General features: G+C 41.2%; 4 protein-coding genes across 6 annotated transcripts in view; 1 reads left to right on the forward strand and 3 right to left on the reverse strand.

The window, feature by feature from the left end:
• Nucleotides 1-7260: 7260 nt before the first annotated feature.
• LOC116385569 (ependymin-like) lies at nucleotides 7261-9273 on the reverse strand. Its single transcript, XM_031851156.1, has 6 exons — nucleotides 9174-9273; nucleotides 8951-8985; nucleotides 8666-8800; nucleotides 8389-8581; nucleotides 8113-8200; nucleotides 7261-7820 (listed from the first exon to the last, which is right to left on the reverse strand). The coding sequence occupies exons 1-6, from the start codon at nucleotides 9238-9240 to the stop codon at nucleotides 7697-7699; spliced, it is 642 nt and encodes a 213-aa protein (XP_031707016.1). The 5' UTR covers nucleotides 9241-9273; the 3' UTR covers nucleotides 7261-7696.
• Nucleotides 9274-9759: 486 nt separating this feature from the next.
• On the reverse strand, nucleotides 9760-12831 carry LOC116385571 (ependymin-2-like). Its single transcript, XM_031851158.1, has 6 exons — nucleotides 12647-12831; nucleotides 12440-12474; nucleotides 12170-12304; nucleotides 10478-10664; nucleotides 10295-10382; nucleotides 9760-10170 (listed from the first exon to the last, which is right to left on the reverse strand). The coding sequence occupies exons 1-6, from the start codon at nucleotides 12711-12713 to the stop codon at nucleotides 10038-10040; spliced, it is 645 nt and encodes a 214-aa protein (XP_031707018.1). The 5' UTR covers nucleotides 12714-12831; the 3' UTR covers nucleotides 9760-10037.
• A 207-nt stretch (nucleotides 12832-13038) lies between these two features.
• Nucleotides 13039-22468, reverse strand: alpk1 (alpha-kinase 1). The gene is made up of 14 exons (XM_031850706.1): nucleotides 21426-22468; nucleotides 20352-20591; nucleotides 19847-20001; nucleotides 19564-19762; nucleotides 19276-19335; nucleotides 19096-19182; nucleotides 18936-19012; nucleotides 18728-18823; nucleotides 18524-18628; nucleotides 16090-17890; nucleotides 15653-15800; nucleotides 15405-15567; nucleotides 14548-14734; nucleotides 13039-14384 (listed from the first exon to the last, which is right to left on the reverse strand). The coding sequence occupies exons 2-14, from the start codon at nucleotides 20464-20466 to the stop codon at nucleotides 14191-14193; spliced, it is 3387 nt and encodes a 1128-aa protein (XP_031706566.1). The 5' UTR covers nucleotides 20467-20591; nucleotides 21426-22468; the 3' UTR covers nucleotides 13039-14190.
• Nucleotides 22178-26169, forward strand: part of LOC116385341 (RAS guanyl-releasing protein 2) — a 36486-nt gene continuing 32494 nt past the window's right edge. The window contains exon 1 of one of the 3 annotated variants that reach the window (XM_031850710.1): nucleotides 22178-22673. The gene's annotated coding sequence lies outside the window, so the exon portion shown is untranslated. The other 2 variants (XM_031850707.1, XM_031850709.1) reach the window with 2 other exon arrangements.

Consider the following 26169-nt stretch of genomic DNA (forward strand, 5'->3'; position numbering starts at 1 on the left):
CTTGGAATTTGGGTATAAGAGCCTCGACGAGGAAGTCCAACTTTAACAATATAACCTGACTGAGTGAGCTAACGTTAGCTTACACTGTTACGTTATTTACCAGCTTCATCACAAAGCTTTCTCAATAACGTTGTAGCGTTAATTTAGTGTCAGTTAACCAGCTCAGTAGACAAAGTTACCAAGTGCTGGTGAAAAACCAATACAGTTCAACTCTACGAATGTTACATTTAATCACTAAATATTGCAAACTAACACACATTCAGCTCTTCCACAATCCAGACGATGCAGGGGCGGGTTTACACAGAAACGGGCAGTGAGGGGTACTTGGGGATAATAACCCAGCGGTGATCAAAACAAACTATGTAAATTTAAGCAGGGGGGAACTTGAAGTGGTTCTTTCAAGTCCCAGGTTGATAGTATTGATTGGGTCAACGGGGTCTTCTATATAAACCGGTATTTCTGTCATACCATCAGAACACCAACCCAATTTAACCGGGTCCTGTTACTGGGAAAGGCAGTGCTAACTGCTAACCACTGCACCGCCCAAACCAAGTTCAAAGTTTTTGCTAATTGAAAAAATATATTAAAAAGTTTTACTGTCTACAGATGTGGTTTATATTAAAAGAGTTAAAGGTTCAATTGGGTTCAATAATGAATGACAGACTGACATGGATATCTCATTTAGCACATGCGAAAAAAAGTATATGACAGATTGCAAGGCAATTAGAATTCTGTACCTGTGCATTTATTTTGCCAAATTCCAGCTACTGTTTGGAAGTGTAGGGCAACACATATGAGCAACAGAAAGCCATTGTTTATATTAAAGAAATGAGCATAAGAATAAAGATAACAAATGATCCTCTGCTGCGTTGCTGGGATACTAATATTCAAAAAACAGACAATTACTCTTTTGATTTCAAAGTGTTTACCTGGAAAGCTCAATGCCAGCTCATTGTTTGGTTTTCATCAGAGCCATTACCGACGTCCACATTTTCATGACGTCATCCACCACTAATGCTTTTTGCATAGAGTGCAATTTTGTCAGTAATAAGGAAGAGTAGCTAGTGTTGACTTCCCCTAGATTTTCATATCAATCATATAAGTACAGTTTCCAAACAATGACTCACACACTCCACAGAGCAGCATCATGATGGAAAGGATCTGGCTGGGTGTCTTGCTTCTCTCAGCTCAGTGAATTCTTTGATTTTGTCTGACTGTTCATAATTGTATAATATGCTTATACTGAAGTAATAATTAAAGGCACAGGTGTTGTCCTGGTTAGTTTGAGAAAGTATTTGAAAGATTACTTTTTGCGCTGGGACACCTGATGGTTGACTTTCTAAAGGATCTGCCAGCAGTGGAGGAAGTGTTCAGCTCCTTTACTTTAGTAAAAGTAATGGAATAAATTCAAAAGATTCAAAATCCTACATGTACAGTATCAGCAAAAAATATCCTGGTGAGTTAATTTGTGTACTAATTTCAAAAAGCTTGTTTTTGTTGCTAAAGGTAAATTTCAACACATTTAACAATTCTAATGCTTTGATAACATGTCCTACATTACATCTAAACTGTTCTAACAATATTTCACAAACAAATTTGTGTCTAAAAAATAATATAATTATAATTGTCTCAGAAAAAACAATGTGACATATATATTTAATTAAAACATGTTCTCTTGTTAACTTCAAAAGACATTCAAACAAAAATAATGTCAAATTGATTAAATTATTAGTCAAATGAATTATGAATTGATGAAAGAAAAATGTACATATCAGTAACTAAAACACACAACAAAAACTAGATTTAACTATCCTATTTTGGTCTCATTTCAAAGTAATTTCATTATTTTTTTTGCAGTATGGATTAGAATGAACGATACAGTGTTTAGGATGCACGAAAGATCATCCAAGGAGAAGACATTTGTGTCTTGTAAAACAAATCTAAAAAAGATGTGTTGTGGAAATGCAAATAAAAAGGCATATCTTTGTTACTCAGCAAAAAGAAGGCCAAGTTAATTAATTGGTTTTCAAATTAGGATAACATCTATACGTAAACGCCCAACATGACATATATGTAACATTTCAGATCTTTGGCACTATTTACTATTTATATTCAGAAATGTGTTCCATGTGGTTCATTTAGTCTGTTTTATATCCCCTATAATTTTCCTTTAAGGAAAAATGGGTTTGGGTTCTTATGGGTTAAATCATTTAATCCAGTGGTTACCAAATTAGGGGGTAGCGCCCTCCAAAGATGCGTCATGATTAATGGGAGGAGATAAGTTAAATAACGGATAATTCTATTTCTTTGGTCTCCTAATAGTTATCTAAATGGAACCATGTGAGAGGTTCAGAGGAGAAATATCTAAGATATCATGAGCGAAATCAAACCAGCAGAAAATACTTCACGTCCCACAATATCTAAGTGTACAATCTCACCCTGAAAAGTAGCAACTGTCAGATGAATGTCGTGGATTAAACAGTGCAATATTTTCCTCTGTACCAAAGTAAAGTAGAAGTATCAAAATATGGAAATACTCAAGTAAAGTTTCTCTTTGATCAGCATCTTTGGCTTCAAACCACCACACCCCAACCCAGGAGAGTACTAGTCCCATTTGACTTTTTAGTCCAGTAGACAACTGATTGCAGAAATTCATCCAGATTCTAGTCAGGGTGATCAATTCAGGGCTAAAATGAGGCTTAGTCAGTACAGTCTGCCTGGTCTAAGTCACAAAAACCTGCCCACAATCAATCAGCTGCAACAAGTGAAGGGCCTCATCCCATCAACCAATTATAATTTAAATACATTTTCCATCCAAAAAAGCACATTTGGATGAATGATAATGAACGATGGATATCTCAGCTGTATGTCAGAAGTATTCATCAAATCAAAACATAGTTTTAATCACTTACAGGTAAACAAATATTGACAGACAGACTGTGATTTAAAATGAACTTGTTCCCCTCACAGGCTGGAACACCTCCATGTGCCTTCTCCATCAGTACCACTATGTTGCTGAACCAAATACTTGGACCGAAGCTCAGCTCCACTGCAGAGAGTCATACAAGGACCTGGCCACCATTGAAAACACTGAAGAAGTGAACACAGTTTCATCTCTCGGCTACACATCTGACGTGTGGATCGGCCTGTTCAGTGTAATCGACTGGAGGTGGTCAGACGGCAGCAGCGGGAGTGGATCTGAATATAGGAAATGGGAAAACCTTGCTGACAATGAGCCAGACTTTGCCGGTTATAATCAGTTCTGTGTGAACATTGGAGACAACGGAAGGTGGTGGGATGATAAGTGTAATCTGCAATACCCATTTATCTGCTCCAAAGGTAAGGACGTAGCAAGGCACATTTTAATCTTGTAAAAGATTCCGCAAGTGAACACAATAACTTCTCCTCAAACTGCAGGACAACAGCTGGATCCTGAATTTGTTGTTGTGAATCAAAGAATGAATTGGCTCAGTGCTCAGAGGTACTGCAGGGAGAACTTCATAGACCTGGCCACCGCGAGGAACGATGCAGAGAACCAGAAAATCTATAGCTTGGTGCCGGGTGGAGACTGGGCATGGATTGGTTTGTTCAGAGATCCTCACATTTACTGGTCCGATGGAAGTGGCTACTCATTCAGCTACTTGTCCGCAGGTTCCAACACAATTGGCTCGATGACCAGCATGTGTAGTTATACAGCTTTGAGGATATCAGGAAAATGGAGGCTGGGGTCTTGTGAAACTAGATTACCATTTGTCTGCTACAGCGTCCCCCCTGATGAGTGGTTTACTGTGCAATGCTGCATTAGATTAGATTGTACTCCAACATGTCTATGAGTTTAGGGTTTATTTATGAGTTTGGTATCACAAATGTAATTCCAAGCATGTTTTTTCTCCTCCATGTCAAAGCACCAGTGATGAGGCAGGTAGTGAAACTGAGAATTAAGTCAGAGGACCCCTCTTTGGTCCTGAATGATCCTGCAGTGAAAGCAGACATCCTGAAAAAGGCAAGTCTCCAAAATCCACCCTGAAACTCTTTCATTAATTTAAAAAACATATATTTCTGGGTCCATTTGTTTGTGTTTGACTGTGTTCTCTCTTCTTGTGTGGATAGCAGGCCTAACGAAAGCTATAGCTTCCAACAAACAATGTAAATTGATGTTTCAAAATGGCTCCTGTTTCCCAGCTCCAGGACAGACTGATGGAGAAAGGAGTGAGTGGAGTCACCCTGAAGTGGAGAGAGCAGCCTGATGGGAAAGTCTTCCACAAGGAGGGGGAAAAGAAGAAAGCTGAGCTCTGAAATAGAAGTTCAACTTAACTTCTGTTCATCTGATGAATGGTGATTCTCTATCTAACAATAGGCTACACGTAATAGACCTTGAAGTTAACCGTGAACACATCCTGTAAACCAGTGATTGACGCATGGGGCCGCAAAAAACTTTCAGTTTTGCACCTGTGGGGCGGGACCGCATAGGTTATCAATTGAAGACACCAGAGATATTACTGTTCTCCATGAAACACTCAGTTATAATATAGCTTCCCACCACCTGGTGGCGGTAATGCGTCAGTCAGTTGTTTAACAAGCTACAATAAGCAGAAGAAGACGCCGCTAGCCCAGGCATGGGCAAACAACGGCCGTTGGGCTTTTTAATCCGGCCCGTCAAATATTGGTACAAAATTGTCTAAACTATAATAAAGACTAGAGCTGGGCAGTATACCGGTTTTAATTTCCCGTATGATATGAATTCTTCACACACCATTATACCGGTGCATAGCTAAAACAACTGCTGTCTGCTTTCAACAGGCAGCTAAATGTATTCTTTGCTGCTCATGCACAGCGGTTAGCGCTAGTTGTTTTATATGTATTGAGAGGGAAACCTAGTCATGGTCATAACTTTATAACACAACAATTAACAACCCACAACTAATGCTCTTTAACAGAGAAAAACACAACAGCACACAACAGTCTGTGACATATAAACAATTTGTAACACTAATAATTGTACATTTATAAAATTTCACCGCCGAACTGCATGCTGGGTACAGCTGTCTGCTAACAGCTCCAGTAACGTTACATTAAAAAACAGAACAGAGCGATGCAGGATGAACAAAGACAGACGGAGCAGTGTTACATCAGTTACATCATTTAATTAATCATGAACATTATATGATTTAACCACTAGAGGGCAGCAGTGTTAAATCATTGAATGAGTCAGAAACACACGATTTAACCACTAGAGGGCAGCAGTGTTAAATCATTGAATGAGCCATAAACATTACACGATTTAACCACTAGAGGGCAGCAGTGTTGCATCATTTAATGAGTAATATATATATATATATATATATATATATATGAGTAACATCCAACGCTCGTGGGAAAGCCTGTTGGGCTTCTTGTTGTGTATGCACGTTTACATACCCAAAACCCTCATCTTTGCAAAGAAATCATCGAATTTCTTTCATTTCTTTTGGATTTTTCACAAAAGGAGCCCAAACACACACTGTCCAAAGTCGCCATAACCGCTGCAAGTCGGATCTTGTAGCATTTCGACGGAAAAAGACACATTACAGACCCAACAATGTGCTAGCGGATGTTACCATGGAGCTAGTAGCTTCAGAAAACGCTAGTACTTAAAGTACAAACCTATCTCCATCTTCTATAAGCCGTCAACCAACGTATAGCCTTGCTTAACTGAGTTACCCTCATACTCGACCGTGCGCTCAGTCGCAGCCATTACGCACTGTAAGTCTGCTACTTACATACCACGTCTTCGACCATATGTAATTAGTTTTTGCAATTTGCAAAGGCTAAAAATAAAATGAAAATAATATAATATCAAAATATAAAGGGAGAAACACCTTTAGTGTGTCAGAATATCATTTGGTTACCGTGTGTCCATTTGGGTCTCCAAATATCCTTTTAGAGCTCCTCCTGGATCTCTTCATGGAAGAAACACTGTAGAATCGTCATACTTTGTCCAATCTTCTTCAAATTTGAGGCAGTTGTTCACTGATAGTGTAGTTACAGCCATATACTGTCATTTACCTGTACAGATACAGCCACAGGCAGTTATTTATACTGAAAGATACTTTTTTATTTTATGCGGATAAAAATCTTCAATTTTTACTGACTCCAAAGACCCACTGCTCTGTTTCTATATGACCTACAGGTTTTCTGACACTTGTGATGCATATAGTCACAGCGGTTCAGAAGCTACAGCCATTTTAATTTGGGTATGTCATTTTAGGCGGTTTTGCTCCAAAATAGGGGTGGAGTTGAACAGGTAACAATATAGTTATTGAATACAAATCAAACCAAGAGTGAGATCAATTAGTTTAACTAATAGTGTTAATATTTGAATGGGCCCCGGGACACTTTGTACTTGAAAAGTTGGGCCCCGAGGTCAAAAAGGTTAAGAACCCCTGCTGTAAACTGCCATAAAAGACGTATGGCCATTAATACTGTGTGAAATATTTCAATAAAATTACATTTTCTTCTGAATGACACATATAATACATTTTTAACCACTGACCAGTTTCTATATTAATGGGGAAAGTTGACAAAAACAGACATAATATCCATAATTATCTCCAGTTAACAATGGAGCTTGTAAAAAGTATTTCACTGGCAAGTCTACATGGAAAAGAATAAAAATGCAGTGATGCTGAGGAAACGTTCATCAATTTCAGTCGGAATTTGTCGGTTTTTCAGGACAATAAATAACCATGTACACGGTCATCACTGTGTTATTGTATCGTTGGAATGATGAATAACTGTATGAACATATACTATTTTAAATTGCAAGTAAACTCATTAAGTACCTGTTAGGGAATTTAAGGTCAATACGTCCCTCTTGTGTTTGCACGAGTGTATTGCTTTTAAAAACCTCGTCTAGGAATTGTGGGAAACAAGAGAGTCACACGAGTAACACAAAGTACGGATTAGTTCTCTCTTTAAATGTATTTTAAGTGACAAAAGCACCGGCACAACATCTCGCTCATTTGATAGTTTCAATCCCATATGTGCACGATTAAAGTGTTTAATATTGATTTAGAATCTATTGTGCAGTTATAAAAAAAATGAATGCATATAATAAAATAATTCATAATTGTCTCATTCAAATTGCCAAAACATCAGAAATTGTTATTACCATGAAACAATGTTGGATTAACGTTCATTGAAATATTTATTTTACCTTACGCTGACATACTTCCAAGAGCATGTAATGTTCTAGATCAGAAAATATGAAAGTCAACCCTATCGGGTTTGAAATATGTTTATTTCAGTTTTTAATATTTCTCAGGTCAATCCGTAGGGTTCTTCACTATTTTCTAGTTTAAAGCTAAACCTTCAATCGATTAATTGAAGTCAATCCCAGATTAATCAACAATGACAATAATCATAAATTACAGTCCCAAAACTGTAAAACATATTGATTTAATTAAAGTTAAGTCTATAAACTTTGATTTGTGGTTGAGTCTTCGACTCACTTATCTTACTTATATGTCAGTGAACAAAATCAGGCATTTTGCAGCAAGGTCCAGACTGCCAACTCCCAAAAGGGTTTCAAACCCGCAACAAATGTATAAATTCAAATTGATTACACCAATGACTGCCATAAAAAAGAGACAATACAGTGTAAAGAGTCATATACAGTGATCATTGCAGTGCACTCAATTTCTGAAAATATTATATTTTAAAACAAATTGAAGAAGGTCACTGGCTCCTCATCAAGCCTTTCTTCCAGCTGAGCGCCCTCACAGAAACGTGGAGGGATGAGCTGTTGAGGGTCCACTAGTCCGATGACGTTGTTGAAGAAGCTGAAGGTGACAAATGGGAAGAACGCGTGATGAAATCATCCAGACAAAAATAATGGATGCTACTGTAATGTACTGTAAGAGGATCCAGAAATACATGGGATATGTGAAGGGTGTTTGTGGGGGGAGAGTGTGAAAGCCTTGAACCAGGAGAGGATTAGCTTAGCTTAGCTAACCCCTCTTAAAATACAAGTCTAAATATGTTTGAGAGGGTTTTTAAAGTCTTATTCTGTTCCATTTAATATATTCATTTCTTATTCTTCACATTTGTGAGTTGTGGTGTGCATGCACTAACTTGGTCACCATCCATCCACTTCCACTGGTATGATACAGAGTGCTGACGGGGATGCATCCAAACTCTGTGACAGTGCTCATGTACTTTGCTGAAAAAACAGAAGTGGATCACATGTGAGCTGAGGCAGCGCAACCAGACAAGCAGGTTTGTTAGCGTGACATACAAAGGCAGTGATTAGACAGAAGATTCGCAGACAGTCATGTGCTACAGTACACCACATGACTCTGCTGTGATTTTTTTCTGTCTAATTTCCTCTAGTTCAGTTTCCTCTTGTACCTGGTCCCTTCTTCATTTGCAGCTCTCCCCACCAGGTGTTGACTAGGAGTCCCTGTCCTGGACCAGAGGAGCTGCCTAGAACAACCTCTCCCAGTAGGGACGCATTCCGTGGGATCTCCATGGGGTGGAAGTCTGCATTCAGTAGCTTCTTGCAACATGTTTGGTTCTTGTAGTTGATCTTATACATGACACGCTGCAGGACAGAATGGCATTATACAGCAGTTCGTGTTACACACGACATCTCCTAGCGTAGATATCAATGCCATGTTGTCATTACCTCTCTGAAGAGTAAAAGCACATCAAAGTGGAAGGTCTTATTGTTATAAGATCCAAACTCTCTGAGGCGAATGCGCTTTCTCAGTGCGTCATAGCTGTACTTGGCATAAGCCATCAACTTCTCACTTTGGGTGGCCTTGGAAAATCACATACAAAATTAAATTGAAAGTTTTGCAGCGAGCAATGCTTTGGATATGACCACCTCACTCCAACTAGACTTATTTTGTTCAATAGTAATCCAGCATGGTGAATACAATCTGAGTTGTGTAAGGAGATGCAAACTTACCACACTGAGGCTTCCAGTCAGCAGCGGTGGGGATGCTGTTAAAATGAATGCAGTGTTTTATTATAAACATTCACATCACAGCTGTGGAAAGCTCGCTACGTAGTCATGATATTTCCTCATAAATAAGGAAGCAAAAACAGAACAGCCCGATCAGTATTTAGCATCATCTTTCAGAGGACAAACAAGATTTACAAATGAACTCAGCATCTGTTGATGTACTCACTGCATGGCTTTGGTCTCTGAGCTAGGCAGCCCATTGACAGGCACACAAACATGACGAGGGCTCTCATGCTGTCTGATGGTAGATACACCTTTCCTCTGCGCACAGATGCAAATATGCTGCTGCGTGCGAGCGCTCGCTTCCTTATAAAGAAGCCTGGGGAGGCTCCCACTCTGATTCCACTGCCAGGTTTTCTTTTGAGTCCAGTAGCTTTAACACTTCTTTTGTCAGAATAAACAGACACCATTGGTAATAATATGGGAGTGTCCCTGTGACTGATAGCACAGCTTTTAACAGATGTTTCAGCTTTGAATCTGGCCTGAGAAGTTTATGTTATGTCATCTCCTCTCTCTCTCAGTCCCTGCTAATTTAGGCAAAAACCCCCGAAAACGTTATATGTATACCTTTGACCTTTGACTTCGAGGGAAATGTCAAATCAACTTCAACGTGTTTCCTAAAAATGCGGGGATGTTGATTTATCAATTGTTATAGTCATGTTAATTAATTGGCAATTAGTCGTCATGCCTCACTTTTGCCGTACTGTTACAATGCTGTATATTGCATGTTAGCATTACACACAGACACAAGGTGACATATATGAATTTTATTTTTTATTTTTATAAGCTTATTAATAAAAATTACATGTGGTCACACATCAGCATCTTTTGTTAGCTTTTTAATACATTGTCAATATGAAAATAGACAGAAATATAAAAAAAAGTGATTGATGTCATGTCTGAGATGCTCCAGATGCTTGGAATTACACGTTATTGCAGAGTAAATGTGATGTATATCACATAACAAAGATATGATTCAGTAGCTGCACTTTTTTTTTTCTTTTTTCAAATCATTAGTTTAAGGAGGCCCTCAGAGCTTGTTATTAAGGAACAAGCTGAGAAAGTCTGTCTGCTCTTCATCAGCCCTCATCTCTTCATCCAGGCAGAAGTCTGGAGGGTTGAGCTGACCGGGGTCTGATATCCCAAGGACGTTGTTCAAGAAGCTAGTAAACAGAAAGACGGAGACACAATGACCACTTGGCCCGATGCAAACAGTTCTGATTTTCAAAAGTCACAATGTCCTTCCTGCCCTTTAGGGTGATTTTTACAGTGTTGATGTTAACTTACCTTGTCACCACCCATCCATACTGGCTAGTGTGGTACACAGTGCTTATAGGAACACAACCAAATTCAGTGACTGTGGACATGAACTTTCCTGTAAGGTTGGAGATAAAAAAACGAATCTATTATTAGACTGGGACGGATGGATAGACAGTTCAGGCATTTTCATACCATTACATGCTCTCTAACCTGTTTTGTCGGGCAGATCTCCCGTCCAAGTGTTGACCAGGAGTCCTTCTCCAGGTCCAGACGAGCTGCCCAGAACATATTGGCCCAGCAGAGACGCATCTTTTGGGATTGCCATAGGGTGGAAGTCTGCCTTCAGAGGCTTTTTCTTGCATGTGCGGTCATGTTCGTTAATCTCATACATGGTTTTCTGGTGGATGAAAGTTGTGGGATTAGGGTGACAATTGCTTATTTGAACTCATATCATGTTTTTTCTTCTTTTACACTTATATACAACATAATTATTTCTTGTGCATATAGATTGAATACCATTTAAGTCCATGATGAGTGAGAGGGAGGGACTAGCATGTGGTGAACTGCAGCACATGACTTGTGATCTAATCACATTTTATGCTCACAGACCTTCTTGTCTGGTTGTGCTGCCTCAGCTAACTAATGATTCTGCATGTGAATTTATCAACAAAAAGTGAGGAGTTCTAATGCTATTTTGAAGCACAGGACCATTATTGTTTACACTACAAGTTGATATTAAATATTATAATTTCTCTAAATTATGCTATTGTCATGTTACATTACTAAGCACTTAAATCTGTATATTCACACGTTACATATTTTGACCCAGACAGAAAAATATGGTTACTGTGAACTCTGACATATTGACATTTAAGATTATGGTTGTGTGGATAACCGAATGACCACTCCATATGTAAATCATTTGCAAGGTCCACATACAATTTGTACTCCCATAATAAAGTCTCACTGCACTTCTGCACAGCAACTTGGCAAACGGCAACTCCTATCATTGCTCCATTGTATGGAAGCCCATCGCGACTTTTATTGAAATAATAATGTAAACTTAAAAAATGAAAATGTAATTTCCCACAATAGCATTATAGTTGTCCACATAAGCGTGTGTATGTGACGCACGTACCGGACTTGCAGTTTACTACAACATAAACACACTCCTTATTGCACGCTAAGAGCAGCTGATGTAGTGTAAAGTCTGCCATAGTCCACACAGGGCCGGTAGGAGAGATGGTTGATGGGTCAAACAAACACAGGACCCAGTAGACTGTCGTTCATGTCTCTTGCACAACGTTGACCCGTCAATCGTAAATCACATTAGTCATTAGTCAAGTGACTCGTTTGTCACTTGCTAGTCACATGAGTTGTTAATTAGTCAAGTTTACGCCAACCAGGCTCTTTTCCTGACCCTAACTAAGTGTGTTTGCTGTCTAAACCTAAACGTCCTTTGAAGACGGAAGTTAATTTTGAAAAGACACAATGCATGTAACGAGTGTACATTGACACGCCGTCCCTGACACAACCTAGCCCGACGCTAGAGGGTGCGTAGTGTGTCACAGTTCGAAGTCTTAAAGCACTGACCAAGCTGCGTATTTGGGGAATTGGGTTCACAATGTGTGACCATTGATAAAGAAATATAGTTACTGCGCTTACAACATGCAACAAATGAAATGAAATTAAAAACAATAACATATTCAATCAGAATTTGGATTTATACCCCTCAGTTTCTTCAAATTTTAGAAATTGAGTCTAGATTGTGAGTACACTTAGCTGTAGATCTTGGTGCTTTTAATTCAATAAAATGATTTTTCTTGTACTTTTCACTTCTAATCAGGAGCGACTTCACTCCAACACAAATATTTAGGACACTCATGTCAGTGCTCTGGTCACCTCTCTGTACAGCAGAAGCGCGTCATAGGTGAATGACTTATTCTCGTAAGCGCCCAGCTCCATGATACGGACCCGTTGTCCCAGTGCATCGTACAGGTATCTGCCGTAAGTCCACAGCTTTTCATTCTGTGTGGCCTGGAGAAAGACCATGTGAGTGAGTGAGTTTACATCTCCCTCTTTCACATACTGTAAATGTGCTTAGTCATGCTCAGGTCAGGTACTGATTTTGTATGCTTACATAACACAACTCAGAAACAATTGAACACTCACCACAGAGAGGCTTCCGCTCAGAAGAGGAGGACTTGCTGTGTTATGGAAGAAGATGCGTGCAATTATTGAACAAAAGCACACATTTGACACAGTAACATTACAAGTCTGATCACTGTCTAATTCAGCATTGGATAACATTGAGTATTGAGAAAGCATAACATGTCTTAATTAAGAAATAAGAGCTGAGAAATCTGTTATTGTACTTACAGCATGGGTGAGGGTCCTGAGCCAGGCAGCCTGCCAGCAAACATGTTAAAACTACTAAGAGCATCATACTTCAGGGTTCCACGCTCCAGACAGCCACAAACACTCTGGTACTTGAAGGGAAAGTCACTTCCTTATGAATACGACCAGAGGCTCTAGGAGGAAGTCCTGCTTCCAGGGTATATTTCTAACCCTATAACTCTCAAGGGGTGAAAAGCTGATGTCATCATGCTCATAGAAATAATAAAAGGCCATAAATCTCTCCCTGTAAATGCTGTCTACTTTATGTTAACTATAGGCTGGTTAATGTTTTTAAAGGAGACAATTGTAGGCCTACAAATGATTGTGTGCATGTGGAGACATATGTCTGGAAATATTTTATTTTATATTCTGCATAGTGCAGTACATTTAGCTGAGCACAGCAAGCAAAAATACACAACATCTCAATATAATATTTTTATTTCATGAAGATCATGTGACTGCGAGGTCATGTTCGTGTTCAGATGGAGGCTTGTAAACCCAGAACTGGACTTTCAGCTGACTGGAGAGGGATGCTCAAGGGTGCTAACAGCTCCAAGAATGACATCACGGTCATATGATGTGGAGGTGTGTGACTGTTGCAATTAGAGCACCTGCTGGTCCTACAATCCGTCTAGTACATACTGTATCTAACAAAAGCATTACTTTATAGATTTTTGTATTTTTCATTTGATTCAATATTTACACATGCATTTGAGTTCCACAGTAAAGTTAAGGTCATACAGTAAAGGCAATCTGCAGTCGTCATGCGGTTTTGCTGTATGTATAACAAGGTCATAATACATTTTATCACACATTACCAACACTGGCTACATGAACCTGGTTGTGTTCCTATTCTCAGGCACCAGTGTGATAGGTTTGAAGGTGAAAAGAGCAGAATCTCAAAATATACTTACATAATCGGAAACTTTGAACCATTGTATGTCAATGAAAAAAAGATGGCTGCATCTCATTCATTTGTAGCTTGCTTTCATTTTACATACATTTTGAAAGTTACTACTCATGTTGGAATGTTTGCATGGTCATTTTCCATCTGTTATTAAAGCAAAAATGTAATAACGCCAGGGTGTGAATGGGGGCGATGCAAGATCTGATCCCCAGTGCTGATGATGGAAACTTTTCATAAAGCACGAGCTTTACACTTAACAATATTTGTCTCGTGCAGTCACAGGTGGTTCCTGCACTCCAAAGCAAAACAAACAAGTAGGTATTTTATGTTATTTATTGCAGTGGAAACTAGCCTAATTGCTATTCTGTGGCTGTACATCATAAAATGTCATTTTTAATAACATACCAATAACTTTTATACATTTAGCACCTCAGATAGAATGTAATTTAACTTTAAACTATTTTCATACTTTTGTTGGATTTTACTTTCCTACACTACTACATTATCGCAATGGTGCTGGACTGCTATGTTGTTGCTATAAGAAAAATACAGAACCTTGATTGATCATTTAATTCTGAATACAAACACTCCCATAAAAACACTTAACATCGGCAACTCCTCAAAGTTTCTGAGGCAGCACTGGAGGTAGTTGGAGCAGCTGGCAAATGCCATTGCACTCTGGTCCATGTTGCTCTTCCAGGAAGTACCTGAGGCCTCTGGCAGCGAAGTTGGAGGGGCCTTTGGGGGTCTTGGTGGAGTGAATCTGGGGGTCAGTGAGGTAAGTCAGCCCTTTGCCATTGGCTGTCACCCAGCCTGTAAAAAAATGCGTTGATGATGCGTTCACAATTAAGAACAAATATATATATATGTATACCTTTAAATGACAATATTAAGAATACACCAGAAGTCTGTGATTTCAGAGACACACACACACACACACACACACACACGCACACCTACACACACACAAACACACCTTGCAGGTCTACAACAACTTCCTGGTAGTCAGAGAGCAGGTAGGTAAAGTGTCCGAAGGCGAGGCCATATTCTGTAGCCTGGAAACGCTTGTCCTTCTTTCCTGTGTTGTTGGTCAGTTTGACAAAGTCTCCAAGCATGTAGGGCTCAACTGTTACACAGCCCGCAATCTGATTTCCATTCAGAATCTATTCACAATTACAGAAAACAAGAGGGAAACATTGAAAGCCCGTCTTTGTATGCAACCTATTAACATGGCTGTATAATATAATCTTCTCCTGTAATCCAATGGCTTAACTATGTCTCCAAATGGACATTATATGTGGTGTTCAGTGTTCTGCCACTCCTCAAAGTACTCACCAGGGAAAGTGTTGTAGTCTTAACATTGTGTATAATTTCAAAAGGCCAGGCCAGGTCAGAATTGTAAATTTAATTTTTAAATTGTTTTGGGCTAGTTCTTTCAGGGGAGTGCAGAGACAATACTTGCCACTAAGCTATTATTTGTATCATTATTTCCCATGTCCCCCCTTTAACAGCTCATAGTACATTATAGACTAATAACTAATAAGTATTGGTTTCACTACAGTGAGTAGAGAGTATATATGTCTGGCTTTAAACTGACAACTGGAGGGTGTACTGGGATTAGAGTTGAATTTCACAGATCCAAGGCTGCTGCAGGCTATTCTGCACTCTGCTGTCTCTAAATGATGTATTTGTGTACGGGGTCCTATTAAAGTGGCAATTATGAATGATGTAATTTTAATACTAATGCAACATCTGATACATCTACTTTCCCCAAATGAAGTGAAACTTAACACATATTTTATGTTTGCCGTGTTCTTTATGATTTGGCCTCACCAACAGTGCTTCCGAGGGAATGAAGAAGATCTGAGCCATCACTTCCTTGTCGTACAGACTCTTGTTGAACGCAGTCACATAGTGCTGGGCTGTCATCTGTCTCTCCACATCTTTCAGGTGAAACTGGATCTCCTTAGGCTTCAAGTAGTCTTTCCCCACATAACTATGGACATAAATACACAGACAAAGTGAAACTCAAAGTCATTATGTTCAGGTTCAGGTTGTCCCTAGAATGTGCAGCTGCATACCTGCTTAACCTTTCCTCCTGGTGTAAAAACTGCACCCATATTGCCGCTCTCTGCGTTCCCTCCATCCCCATCGGCTTCCCGATGTAAGCACAGGTCTCCCTGGCTGTCCACAGTCCTGTGGCTTTGGAGAACTTTAAATGAAGAGCACCTAATAGATATGCCAGTCAGAGATTAGCAGACAGTTGCAGTCAATGTTTTATTCACAAGGTCCAGAGTGTAAGATTTAGGAGGCTCTATTAGCAGACATGGAATATAATATTCATGACTATGTTTTCATTACTGTATAATGTGAAAATAAGAATCGTGTTTTTGTCAGCTTAGAATGAGCCCTTCATATCTACGTAGGAAGCCTGTCTCTCCACCATGTTGCAGTTCTCCAACACGCTTTGTACTGATGATAAAGACAAATTTCAACAACTTTTGGAATTCAAACTTACTGTGGGCAGTTCTGTGTGTCTTAAGTTTGAATTGTGTTTCGTCACTATGAAGTCTCTTCAGCAGACATTCATGGCAAACTCCAGCCAGTAGGGCTTGGTAATCCTGCTGTGATAACAAATAGGGAGTCTCTGGGACCACTTCAGCTACAGTGCTGTGCTTCAGGCAGCTGTAGCACAAGGGGTTCTTCATTTGAGGGGCAATTATGTTTTCTGATGAAGTTACTTCACTGTGTTGGTCTCCACTTTGATGCTCCTCCAGCATCTCAAATGAACTCCCTGTGGAGGTTTCAGTGGAAGCACACTGTTCTGGTGCAAACTGGGAAACTGTGGTTGCTGAAGAGTTCTTGGTAGTGGGTTTTACAGATACTGAGTCAACTTCAGTGTGCATATTTGGGTTAACATTAAGGCTCTCTAGAGGTCGTGGCTTGAACAAGTCTCCGGATTCCCCTCCAGATGTCTGTTTTTTGTGCGTGGGATCATGAGCTGAATCATTGGTTTCCGAATCAAGGGTTTCCAAGAGGAAGAAGCTCCTATCAGACTCTGGTGACTTGCTGCTTTGGCTGGTTCCTGCTTTTGATAGGCTGCTTGGCTGAGGTTTTCTGATTGTGGGAGAGTTCAGGTCAGTTGTAATTTTCTCCCATGACGACTGGGAACCAAAACTGTCATTGAGTGAGCTGGAGGTTGTTCCGAGAACTAGCTGGGATAAAGATTGTGCTGCTCCCTCAGATGCTGGCGGTCTTGGCGCCACACCGTCAGTCATCCAACCCTCCTCAGTGCCCAGTGTCTCTATTCCAGCTTGTATCACTTCAACCTTCTCTGAATCACCACTAGCATTGGAAGAGGAAGTGGCAGGTATTACATATCTCGGGACAGTTTGGGAACTGACTGCAGACTTGTTTTCATCAGCAAAATGAAGAATGCTGTCTGACCGACCATCAACGTCAGTGGTCAGACAGCTCTGATTACGTGCATTTGCTTCACGTTCAACAGCCCTACTTCCTGTGAAGCTGCTGCTGCTGGGCCTAGGAGACCCTGAACTGCTCAGGGAGAAGTTCTGCCATGAAGAACCAAGGTTATCTGTGCTTCCTAGAGTGGTACACAGGTCAGACTTCTGAGGTGGGTGCACAGCAGTTGATTTTGAACTGTATTTCTGTTGTGGCTCCTCTCCTTTGGGTGACGCTTTGCAGGCCTCAGTGCTACATTCTGTGTTGAGTGTACCAATGGTTGTCCCCATTGCAGTTATACACAACCTCGCCCCATCTATCACGTCCTGGGTCCTCTTACAGTTTGTGTTGGTTGTCTCACACAGTGATGCATGATACTTTTGGAATCTCTGCATCACCTTGGCGAAGCCTTTCAGAGTGAAACTCACCAATGTGTCTTTGATGTTTCTGTAGCTGTCAGGGATAAAAGATCCCTTGTCTGAATTAAGGAAAGGCTCCACTCCTAACAGAAGCTTGACTTGGGTGACCAGATGCATGATTTCAGCACAGAGGCCGTCTTTGTCTTGAGTATCTGCATTGCAGTAATCATAGAAATTTGCTAAAGCTTTTTGGCAAGCTTGAGTTGCCTGTGCCACAACCTCCGGAGGAGTGCCGAGCCATTTGTGGGCGACAGTGAGGGAATAGGCAGCCTTCAGGAAGGTGTGAAGCTCCTGCTTGCTGGTGACCAGCTCGCCCTCCGCTTTGGTGAGCAGGCCGATTGAAAATGCTTCTTTAGCCTGCAGGAGGAAAGACTGCCGTTGAGAGGCAGGGCACTCCACTGAGAAATTGTACGATAACAAGCAGGTCCCTTGAGTTGCCTGAAGAGAAAAATAAAATTAATAAAAATAATAATTAAATTAAATTAAAGCAGCAATAAGTAAGATTTAGACCTCAGAATAGGGATGTCATGAGAAGCGATACTTTAGTACCAAGTCTACCAAGGCAAAATTCTTAATCAGCTACATTGTGAATGACAAATCTGTGTTGAAATTGACAGGAGGAGAGCTAGTAACGTTAGCTGTTAGCTGTTAGTAGGCAGCACGGCAAGACAGGTTGGCTAAATAGCGGAGCTAACAGTCAACATTAACAGAGGTTGCATCGAGTGAAATAACGATGCGTTCTAAGTCTATTCAGTAAAAATGAGTATTGGGCAAAGGTAAATTATAACATTATGGTGATGTGTTCAAATGTAATCTTGTAACATTTAGTTTTTGGAGAGAATCTTGAGGTGGATTACCAGTGATTAATAATGAATTAGAAAAAAAACGTGGAATCGAATTGGGTATCGAGATTCATGGAATTTCACTGGTATTGTTTTTGACTACTGAATTTCTAGTATCAGGACATCACTACTTTAGAAAACTTTTGGAAAGGATTTCATCATTTTATTATTATGATTTATGTCAGGCAACAGTGAGCCGTGGCAACGACCCGTCATTAGAAAGGCTTACCACATTGGTCAACACATAGAGGGAAGTGTACTGGCTGAACACCACCGCCATCTTTGCTGCGTGAGCCGCTGAGAGGAGACGATGACTCCTGTCACCAAGTAAAGACTGCTCCAAACAATCAGACAGACATAGACAAGAAATTACACAAAGCTTGCAATATTTAAAAGAATAAAAAAACCATTATTATGTGTCAGATAAGCTTACCAAATCAATATCTGGATTAGTCCTAAAAGCGTGGAAGTCCCTATCATTCATAGACACCAATATGTTGGCCAGTATGCCAAGAGAGGTTCCAATGCCCTATAAAAGGTACAGACATGCAGAGCAAAGATTTTTGTGGGGATGTTGTGCATGTTTACAAGCTCATAATATGGCAACTGTGATGGCAATAATGAGGTTGCATCTGGGCTACCTTTTTATCAGGTTGAGGAAGTGCGTAGTAGCCAACCAGAGAGACCCAGATTAGCTCTGCAGCCTCAAGCCACAGGCCTGACACAGAGCAGAAAACAGCCACGGTATCAGTGTATCAGCGGAGTAAACTCTCTTCTTTCATTCAGGAAAAAAAGACTTACCCAGCTTTTGCAAAATCATCCCACGTACTTGAACACTAACGGCCTGCACAAGGGCCCTGTCACTTTCGGAGTGGTACACCCAACAACCTGTATAAGAAAGCAAAGATTAGCTTTTTATTTAGCTTGAAAGAAACATTATAACAGATCGTTAAAAGGCAATATGAATGTCATAGCACCCACCGGTGGCTCCGCTGTTGTTAATCAGACTGCTCAGAATGTATTCTGCCTTCTGTAGTTTGCCTGTAGGGAAGATGATTGTAATGTTTATCCAGCTCTGCATCTCTTTAATGGCAATTGTGTAATGATGATTTTCACATTTCATTTTATGAGTTTGCATATTATTTCCCAAAACAAGGATCAGGATGATTTATGAAGTGTGAACTCATCCATTCACATTTATTCAGAGCCAGTGGCTCCCCATAAAACTAAGAATCTTATTGAAGTACGCTCCCCTCCACCACACTGCACCAGAGTTAAAGTAGACCCTGGCCTGCCGTATAACCAGCTGGGGGGCCACAGGGGTGTCAGGGTGGCGTCTGTGGAGCAGCTTGGTGATCTTCAGCAGCCGGCTGGACTCGTCTGTCCAGTAGAGGAAGCGGTCGACTAAGAAGACCGCCGCCAGTGCCGTGCGTGCCTCCTGAGCCACGATGGAAGCCTTTAGAACGGCCTGGCAACACAGCAAACATAAACATAGGTCATTTCCGTTAAGTAACAACATGAGGAAACCATCACTTAGCCGTGTCATTATTACCAAGAGCTGAGATAGGTGCTTGCTGATGAGGTCACTGAGGTTGGTCTTGTCGTCGGCACTGACTGACTCCTTATACTGCCACTTCTCTGGCACAAAAGGCCATTTCATATCCATTGCCTCCTGCAGGAGAGAGGCCAGCTCTGCACACAGCGAGTCTACAGGAAATAGGTCATAGTCATAAATAGATATAAATCCAACTAAAGTGTGTGGCAATGCAAAGATTAACTGGCCTAAGAACTTTGAAACCAAACGTGTTAAGAAAACTGACAATACTTGATAAACATTTGCAAACTTTGCAGGAGAGAATAATTTCACTTAAAGCTACACTAGAAACATTTTACCCCAAACTCCATGTTGGATCCATTGAGTAAAGAGTGCTTTTGTCCCTCACTCTCAACACAAACCATGTCTTAAAACATAAATGTTCTCTTTACACAAATCCCAATCAGACTTCCTCCCATGCCCAAAATGAAGATTTAACAAATGGCACCATCTTCTGTCTGACCTCTGCAGCTACAGTAGTGAAGCCTCTCTGCCACAGTGGGCTGGGTCGACTGTTGAGCTGCTGTCACTGCTCCGAGGCACTCCTGCAGTAAATCCCCCACCTCCTGGCTGTCCATTCTGGTAAACAGATGCTGTAGCTGTAGACTGGGATGAACAGATTTCCCCCTTTCTTGGCCTCTTCACCTCTATTCCTGTATTAAAGTGATTCAAAGAGGGGGAATCCCACGGAAAGACCAGGCTGCTGTTGAGAAAGGATGGCACCATCAGGTCTGCTTGTAATAATGAATACCACACAACAAATAAACACAGAACACTGAAACTGCTCAGAAGATTATTTCAATAGTATTCTTGTTGCATGAATTCTTGAAATGTATTCATCCCTTCATTCACACCTATTTATGCATTTACTCATCAATTCACTCATTTGTTCTGCTTTTTTTTATTACTGCTGCCACAAATATCATTAATGCCTCAATAGTTTTATGCCCAAATGGACCCCACACAGCAGCTTCCCTACAACAGTTATTCACCACACATCTTGTTATCCATGCATATACAGTTAATCTGTTTCAGTATTCCACATGTTGTTAACATGTATGTCATTTCTGTGTCTTTTTTGTTGCAAAAAACAAACCATAGTATAATAATATAAAAAAAAAATCAATACATGAATACAAATCTCAATAAATAATAAAAAAGATATGACAAAAAGAAAACCAATCTCTGTTGTTTTAATGGTGCTTTCAGAGTTTCAATCTGTCCATTTAACAACCAGTGAACCAGAGTCTCAGTTAATGAAATGTTAATATGTTGATATTTATCATAAAGATGTTATGTACAACATTTGTAAAAGTTATTTTAGGTGTATGAACTGAAGTGACCATGGAGAAAACACACACTATTATGGATTGCGCGACCTACGATGTTTTAATAGGACATTTCAGATGTACGAATACCACACAGCGAGTGTAGCCTGCCCTACTGAACACTGACAATCAAAAAGTTTACTTTTCAAAACTCTCTCTTTTACTATTATGTCTGCTTGATGAAACACTATTTTCATAACAGCACCTACCGTGTCTTCAAATTCTCCTCTTCTTCCTGGTCGGGCAGGACTACACACTGCTGCCTTTACATGCCATCGGACATATCACAACTCCAATTTGAAAGAGCTTGTTCCGCGAGTCCTTGCACTCTGTTGTGTGATTATGTGGTTCTCAAACTGACTGCATTTTCCACATATCAGCAATGTGTTTAAATATTTTATATTATTTTGGCCATGCTTTTAGCTGTTTAGGGTTATCACCTATTTAATCCCGCATGACCTGGACGCAACATGTGACGTTATGAAGGGAGCTACTCTGCTCTGTAGCAACAGGTATAGGCTGCCGCTGCTGTATGTACAATATATAAAACAAATATGTAATCAATGTGTAATAAAATTGATTAACCTAATCAAACACCAATGCAACTTTCCTCTAGTCCAGCCTACTTGTCATGTAGTGTTATGAATATGTATTTGTTTATTAATTAACACATGCGCGAATTCCCCAATCTACCACTGCAGCAGCTGTCTGCCTCTTGTTTACTGAAATAAAAACAAAACAAGTGTTATCTTGCCGGAAGCACTCGATAAAATGTCAAGATCTTGGAAAGGTGTGGGGTGTATGCGAAGCCAGCACGGTCTTGGAAGTGTGGACACGTCTGTAAAGAAATTCATTTGATTGAAAAGACGAATGGATATCGCAGAGAAGCCAACACAGCTTGTTATGGTAATGACGCGTAGCGGCTCGTACGCAACAAGCATGTGCAGGCCGTGGTGTTGCTGTGCTGCTACCAATAGGCGGGACTGTGGCTCTTCTGCTGTGTGGTTGTGAGCCGCACAGCTGGAACATGAGCAGAGGGTTGGCGCGCCATCCAGCTGCGACCTGATGCCTGGGAGCCTCTTGGTACATCACATGCGTATAACTGGTTTTCGGAGTGCGCCGGGAGATGACTTGTGCGCACTGTAGGGTTAATGTGCCGTGAGCAAACACCTGCAGAGCCTCTTCAGAGAGTCGCCGTCAAGTCCGAATCCGACCGAGTGCGTCTGTTCCGATGAGTTCTTGAGCTTCATAGGCGCCTCTCTCTCTCTCTCTCTCTCTCTCTCTCTCTCTCTCTCTCTCTCTCTCTCTCAGCAGGACCGTGGTGTTCCCATAGCCTAACAGGCGTTTTGAGTTTGGTGCTGCTGGTGATGTAACGTTCTCATCTCATTGCTCAACTCCACAAACTGTTACCACCGCCGCCTCAGCTCCCAGAGCATGGGACTCTTCAAACTCTGAAGGTAAGAAATGTGCCAGAACTTGCATGTTAGATAAGTGAAGCCACTCGAGCCATTTTTACGCATGGCGGGTTTCAGATGTCTTTCTTTCTCGTCTGGTCCGCACTTCACCCACATGTTAGTGTGCGCCTGTTCCGTTTCCCTCCTTGATCACCTGGTATACATGCGTTTAAATGTGTTGGATTGCAAAATAGATAAGATCATGCAAGGACTGGTCTGCTTGCACCATCAGCCACAGCAATGTTACAATATCATGTTGACTCATTAGGGAGTCATGGATGGGCTATGTACTTTGTGTTAAAAACAAACAGCTGTTGGGACTTGTAGAAGACATGAGTTGCATCTTAAAGCTGCCAATTACACCTACTAGTTGAACTAATGGATTTAGGGTCACTGCAAATTATTTTCAGGAAGAGCAGCATCACTGAGTGAGCAGAGTAGAGGAGGATGGGGGAACGCCTATTGCTAAAATTAGATTGAGGGAGCGGCAGGGTCTCTAACCTGCTTTGACTCTGGTGAGAATGATGGTAAACAAAAGTCAGTTGGCATGCAAAGTTATCTGGGAAGTGGAGGGGTGGAGAGGGAAGATATACCTTGCTGAGGTGTCCATCAAATGGCAGTAACCTTCAAGACCCCCGGCAGATAACCAATAAACATCTGTGTGCTGATGAGGATTCGAAACTGGAGGGCACATCCCAGCTCACTGAAAGTCAGCATTGGGCTGCTGAATTAAACAAGCGAAAGGTCAGACTTATCTTGCTCGCTTCCTCCAGTCAGCCCCCTCATTACCTGTTCAGGCTGCAGCTGTCTGACTGCAGTGATTCAAGGTGATTTTCTCCCGCCGCCCTCGAAGCAGCAGGGATTAGGAGGCATTTTTGAGTGCCAGGGGGTTGCTGATTACTTGCTCTGCGACGTGCTTGCTTATACTTCACCCCTGCTTTATCCACGCATGTTTTGGTGTCAGAGCAGTGGGATTTTACTTGTAAGCTGTAACTGGCTGCCTCTCTGGACTTTATGAAGTCTTAACAGCTGCAGTTTTTGCAGCCCGTCGCGTCCTTGCGGGAGGCAGAGAAGTCACTTTGGTGTTTTGTTTTTTTCGATGTGGCTGATTTTGGCCGGAGCTGCATGTTGCTGATTAACAGTTCCTATTTTGAATATTGGATAAACTTGCTTTGTGTGCAGTTGTTCATCCAGATCAGCATCTGATTCAGAGAATGCAAATGTGGCAGCCATCGATGTCAGCCGTCATATGTATGTGATGGCCAAATCTGTCAGCAGAGCACAGATCAATAAAACCATTAGTCCGAAGTCCGTTTTATCAGACCGTAGCTTATTTGATCAGCAGTTGCATCAAAGTAACCCATGGTCTCTGTGATATGATGTATGTATGTGAGGTGGTGCTTGACTTGAAAGATATATAGAGCTTTAAAAAGAAAGGATTTCAAGGATTAAAAGTGCCCTCAGCACACTGGTAAAATCAAGTAGAAGAATTTCTTTTTTTTTAAAGCCTCTGCATCTCTATTCCTCCTCTCTCTCCTCCACTGCCGCAGTGCAATTACTTCAGGCCTCTGGAGCGGCCACCCTTGATATTTAGCATCACTTCCAGCCACCTCCTCCACCTCAACCTGCAGCAGTGTTGCACTTATCATGAAAGCCAGCCATAATTGGACCCATTGTGCAGGGTTGCTGCTTTATGCCAAAGGACCAACAGCAACATATCATCTGGGAGGAGGAGGAGGAGGAGGAGAGGAAGGCATCAAACTAAGGCAGAGCTGGGGGACACCGGGGGGGAATAGGGGAAACAAAACTCAATCAACACAAGAGAAACAAATCAAGGGAGAAAAAAGATAATTACAGAGAGCAGACAGGAGCAGCAGCTCAGCCAGACATGTGTGCTGGATGTTCGCCATCATTGGGGTGTAATGGTCCAATGTCCACTGCCTTCTCTATCTCAACTTCCATCAGCTAACCCTATCTATTCCTCCACAGTCCCTACACTCCTGATTACCTGTGCCAACTTTACTCACTTTTACCGCTGGGCCACATTCACAGCGAGCACGCAAAACTGGGGAGTGCTTACTCCTTTCCATTATGGGTCTCAGTTACCTGCACCTTAGTCACCTGAATTTATACGTTTTCTTCTTAGCTGGTGTTGGAAGTGTTGTTTTTTTTTCACAGATTTAAACACCACAAAAGACACTTACTTGGCAGGACAACACTGAGCACTAAAATTATGTCAATAAACGATCTAATTGTAGGTGGATGTGACTCTGCTTGATGCAAACAGGGTCACTTTGAAACTTCCTTCAATGGTTCAGTCCAGAAAAATAGTCATCTCTTTCTGTTCCTCCTTCACCTCTTCTGCTCCCATGAAAGGGCACAGACCCTGTAAAATCTCAGCATGTCATTATGCACTCTGCGCTCCTCCTCACCTTTAAAGGCATGGCTAGAACGCCGGAGAGAGAGGCGGCAGGAGGACAGTGGGAGCCATAGGAGGGAAAGGTAGCTGTTATGTAGAGTGTTGGACCTGAAGAGCTATAAATCAAGCTGTGGCTGGAATTAAATCAGTCAGGGGGGAACCCAGTAGTGGATGAAGCCTGTGGGAGGACAGATCGAAAACTCACTGGCTGCTGTATCTAACATAGTGTAGTGATTACTTCAGGCAGTGAATTAGCTGCGATAGCGATTGCATGGCCGTGATTAGTCAATGTTTCAGTTGACTGGCATCACTCCGTGCTACAGGTGTTAGGCGTGCCTCGCTTTCAGAAAGAGAATTGAAAAATGTTTTTAACGCTTGTGGTATCCTACACCTGCCATAAAAAAAAGTGCATTATTTTTCTCTTTTTTTCCTCTTTATTTTTGTTTTCATCAGTCTGTTTGCAGTCTGCAATCTCTCACGCTCTTTATCTGAATGTGCATAATGCATTATGTATTATGACAGCAGGAAATTGTGGGGTTTGTGGTCTGCTCGGGGATGCAAGCTGTTTTAGGGAGGAATACATAAACAGGAACTAGTGAGGGCTAACGCTGTTATAAAAGCCTGCAGGGGTAATGAAGCGGCTGGCTGGGTGAATGTGAAACTCCCATAGGTATACACACATGACATGAAACTAGTTCAGAATGACTGTTGCATGAAAGCACAGCTCAGTGAGCACGTCTCTGACAGGCAGGAGGAAACGAAGCAGCTAAACACTGCAAAGAAGAAATTAGTCTCCAAATGTACAGTGTCTGCCCTGTTCTGCAAACCACACACACATTTCTTATAATAACCCTGAACTGTGAAAATGGAAGGATTCAGCATCACTTGGTGCTGCTGTTCATGGGTGGAGGTTTTCCTGCAGCTGAACAGCCCTTACCTCTATGTTTCTGCATGGAGGGTGGGCCTTTTGGTGCGTCCGGGCAGTGGAGTTGAAGCTTGCTCTTAAAGAAATAGTTTAACAAGTTGGGAAATATACTTATTCGCTTTTCTTGCCGAGAGTTAGATGAGAAGATTGATAAA

This window comes from Anarrhichthys ocellatus, unplaced genomic scaffold, assembly GCF_004355925.1.
Source record: "Anarrhichthys ocellatus isolate YVR2014 unplaced genomic scaffold, GSC_Weel_1.0 scaffold11, whole genome shotgun sequence".
Lineage (NCBI taxonomy): Eukaryota > Metazoa > Chordata > Actinopteri > Perciformes > Anarhichadidae > Anarrhichthys > Anarrhichthys ocellatus.

What these genes read in the sequence shown, in the direction of transcription:
- alpk1 (XM_031850706.1), bottom strand. Translation starts at nt 20,466, where the DNA reads ATGGACAGCCAGGAGGTGGGGGATTTACTGCAGGAGTGCCTCGGAGCA. An exon ending in TTCCCTCGGAAGCACTGTTG is followed by an intron (nt 14,735 to 15,404) that starts GTGAGGCCAAAT and finishes AATTGTGAATAG; the next exon opens with ATTCTGAATGGAAATCAGAT. An exon ending in AGTTGTTGTAGACCTGCAAG is followed by an intron (nt 14,385 to 14,547) that starts GTGTGTTTGTGT and finishes ATTTTTTTACAG; the next exon opens with GCTGGGTGACAGCCAATGGC.
- LOC116385571 (XM_031851158.1), bottom strand. Translation starts at nt 12,713, where the DNA reads ATGATGCTCTTAGTAGTTTTAACATGTTTGCTGGCAGGCTGCCTGGCT. An exon ending in TGAGCGGAAGCCTCTCTGTG is followed by an intron (nt 12,305 to 12,439) that starts GTGAGTGTTCAA and finishes GTCTTTCTCCAG; the next exon opens with GCCACACAGAATGAAAAGCT. An exon ending in CGCTTCTGCTGTACAGAGAG is followed by an intron (nt 10,665 to 12,169) that starts GTGACCAGAGCA and finishes TTCATCCACCAG; the next exon opens with AAAACCATGTATGAGATTAA.
- LOC116385569 (XM_031851156.1), bottom strand. Translation starts at nt 9,240, where the DNA reads ATGAGAGCCCTCGTCATGTTTGTGTGCCTGTCAATGGGCTGCCTAGCT. An exon ending in TGACTGGAAGCCTCAGTGTG is followed by an intron (nt 8,801 to 8,950) that starts GTAAGTTTGCAT and finishes TGATTTTCCAAG; the next exon opens with GCCACCCAAAGTGAGAAGTT. An exon ending in GCAAATGAAGAAGGGACCAG is followed by an intron (nt 8,201 to 8,388) that starts GTACAAGAGGAA and finishes CTGTTTTTTCAG; the next exon opens with CAAAGTACATGAGCACTGTC.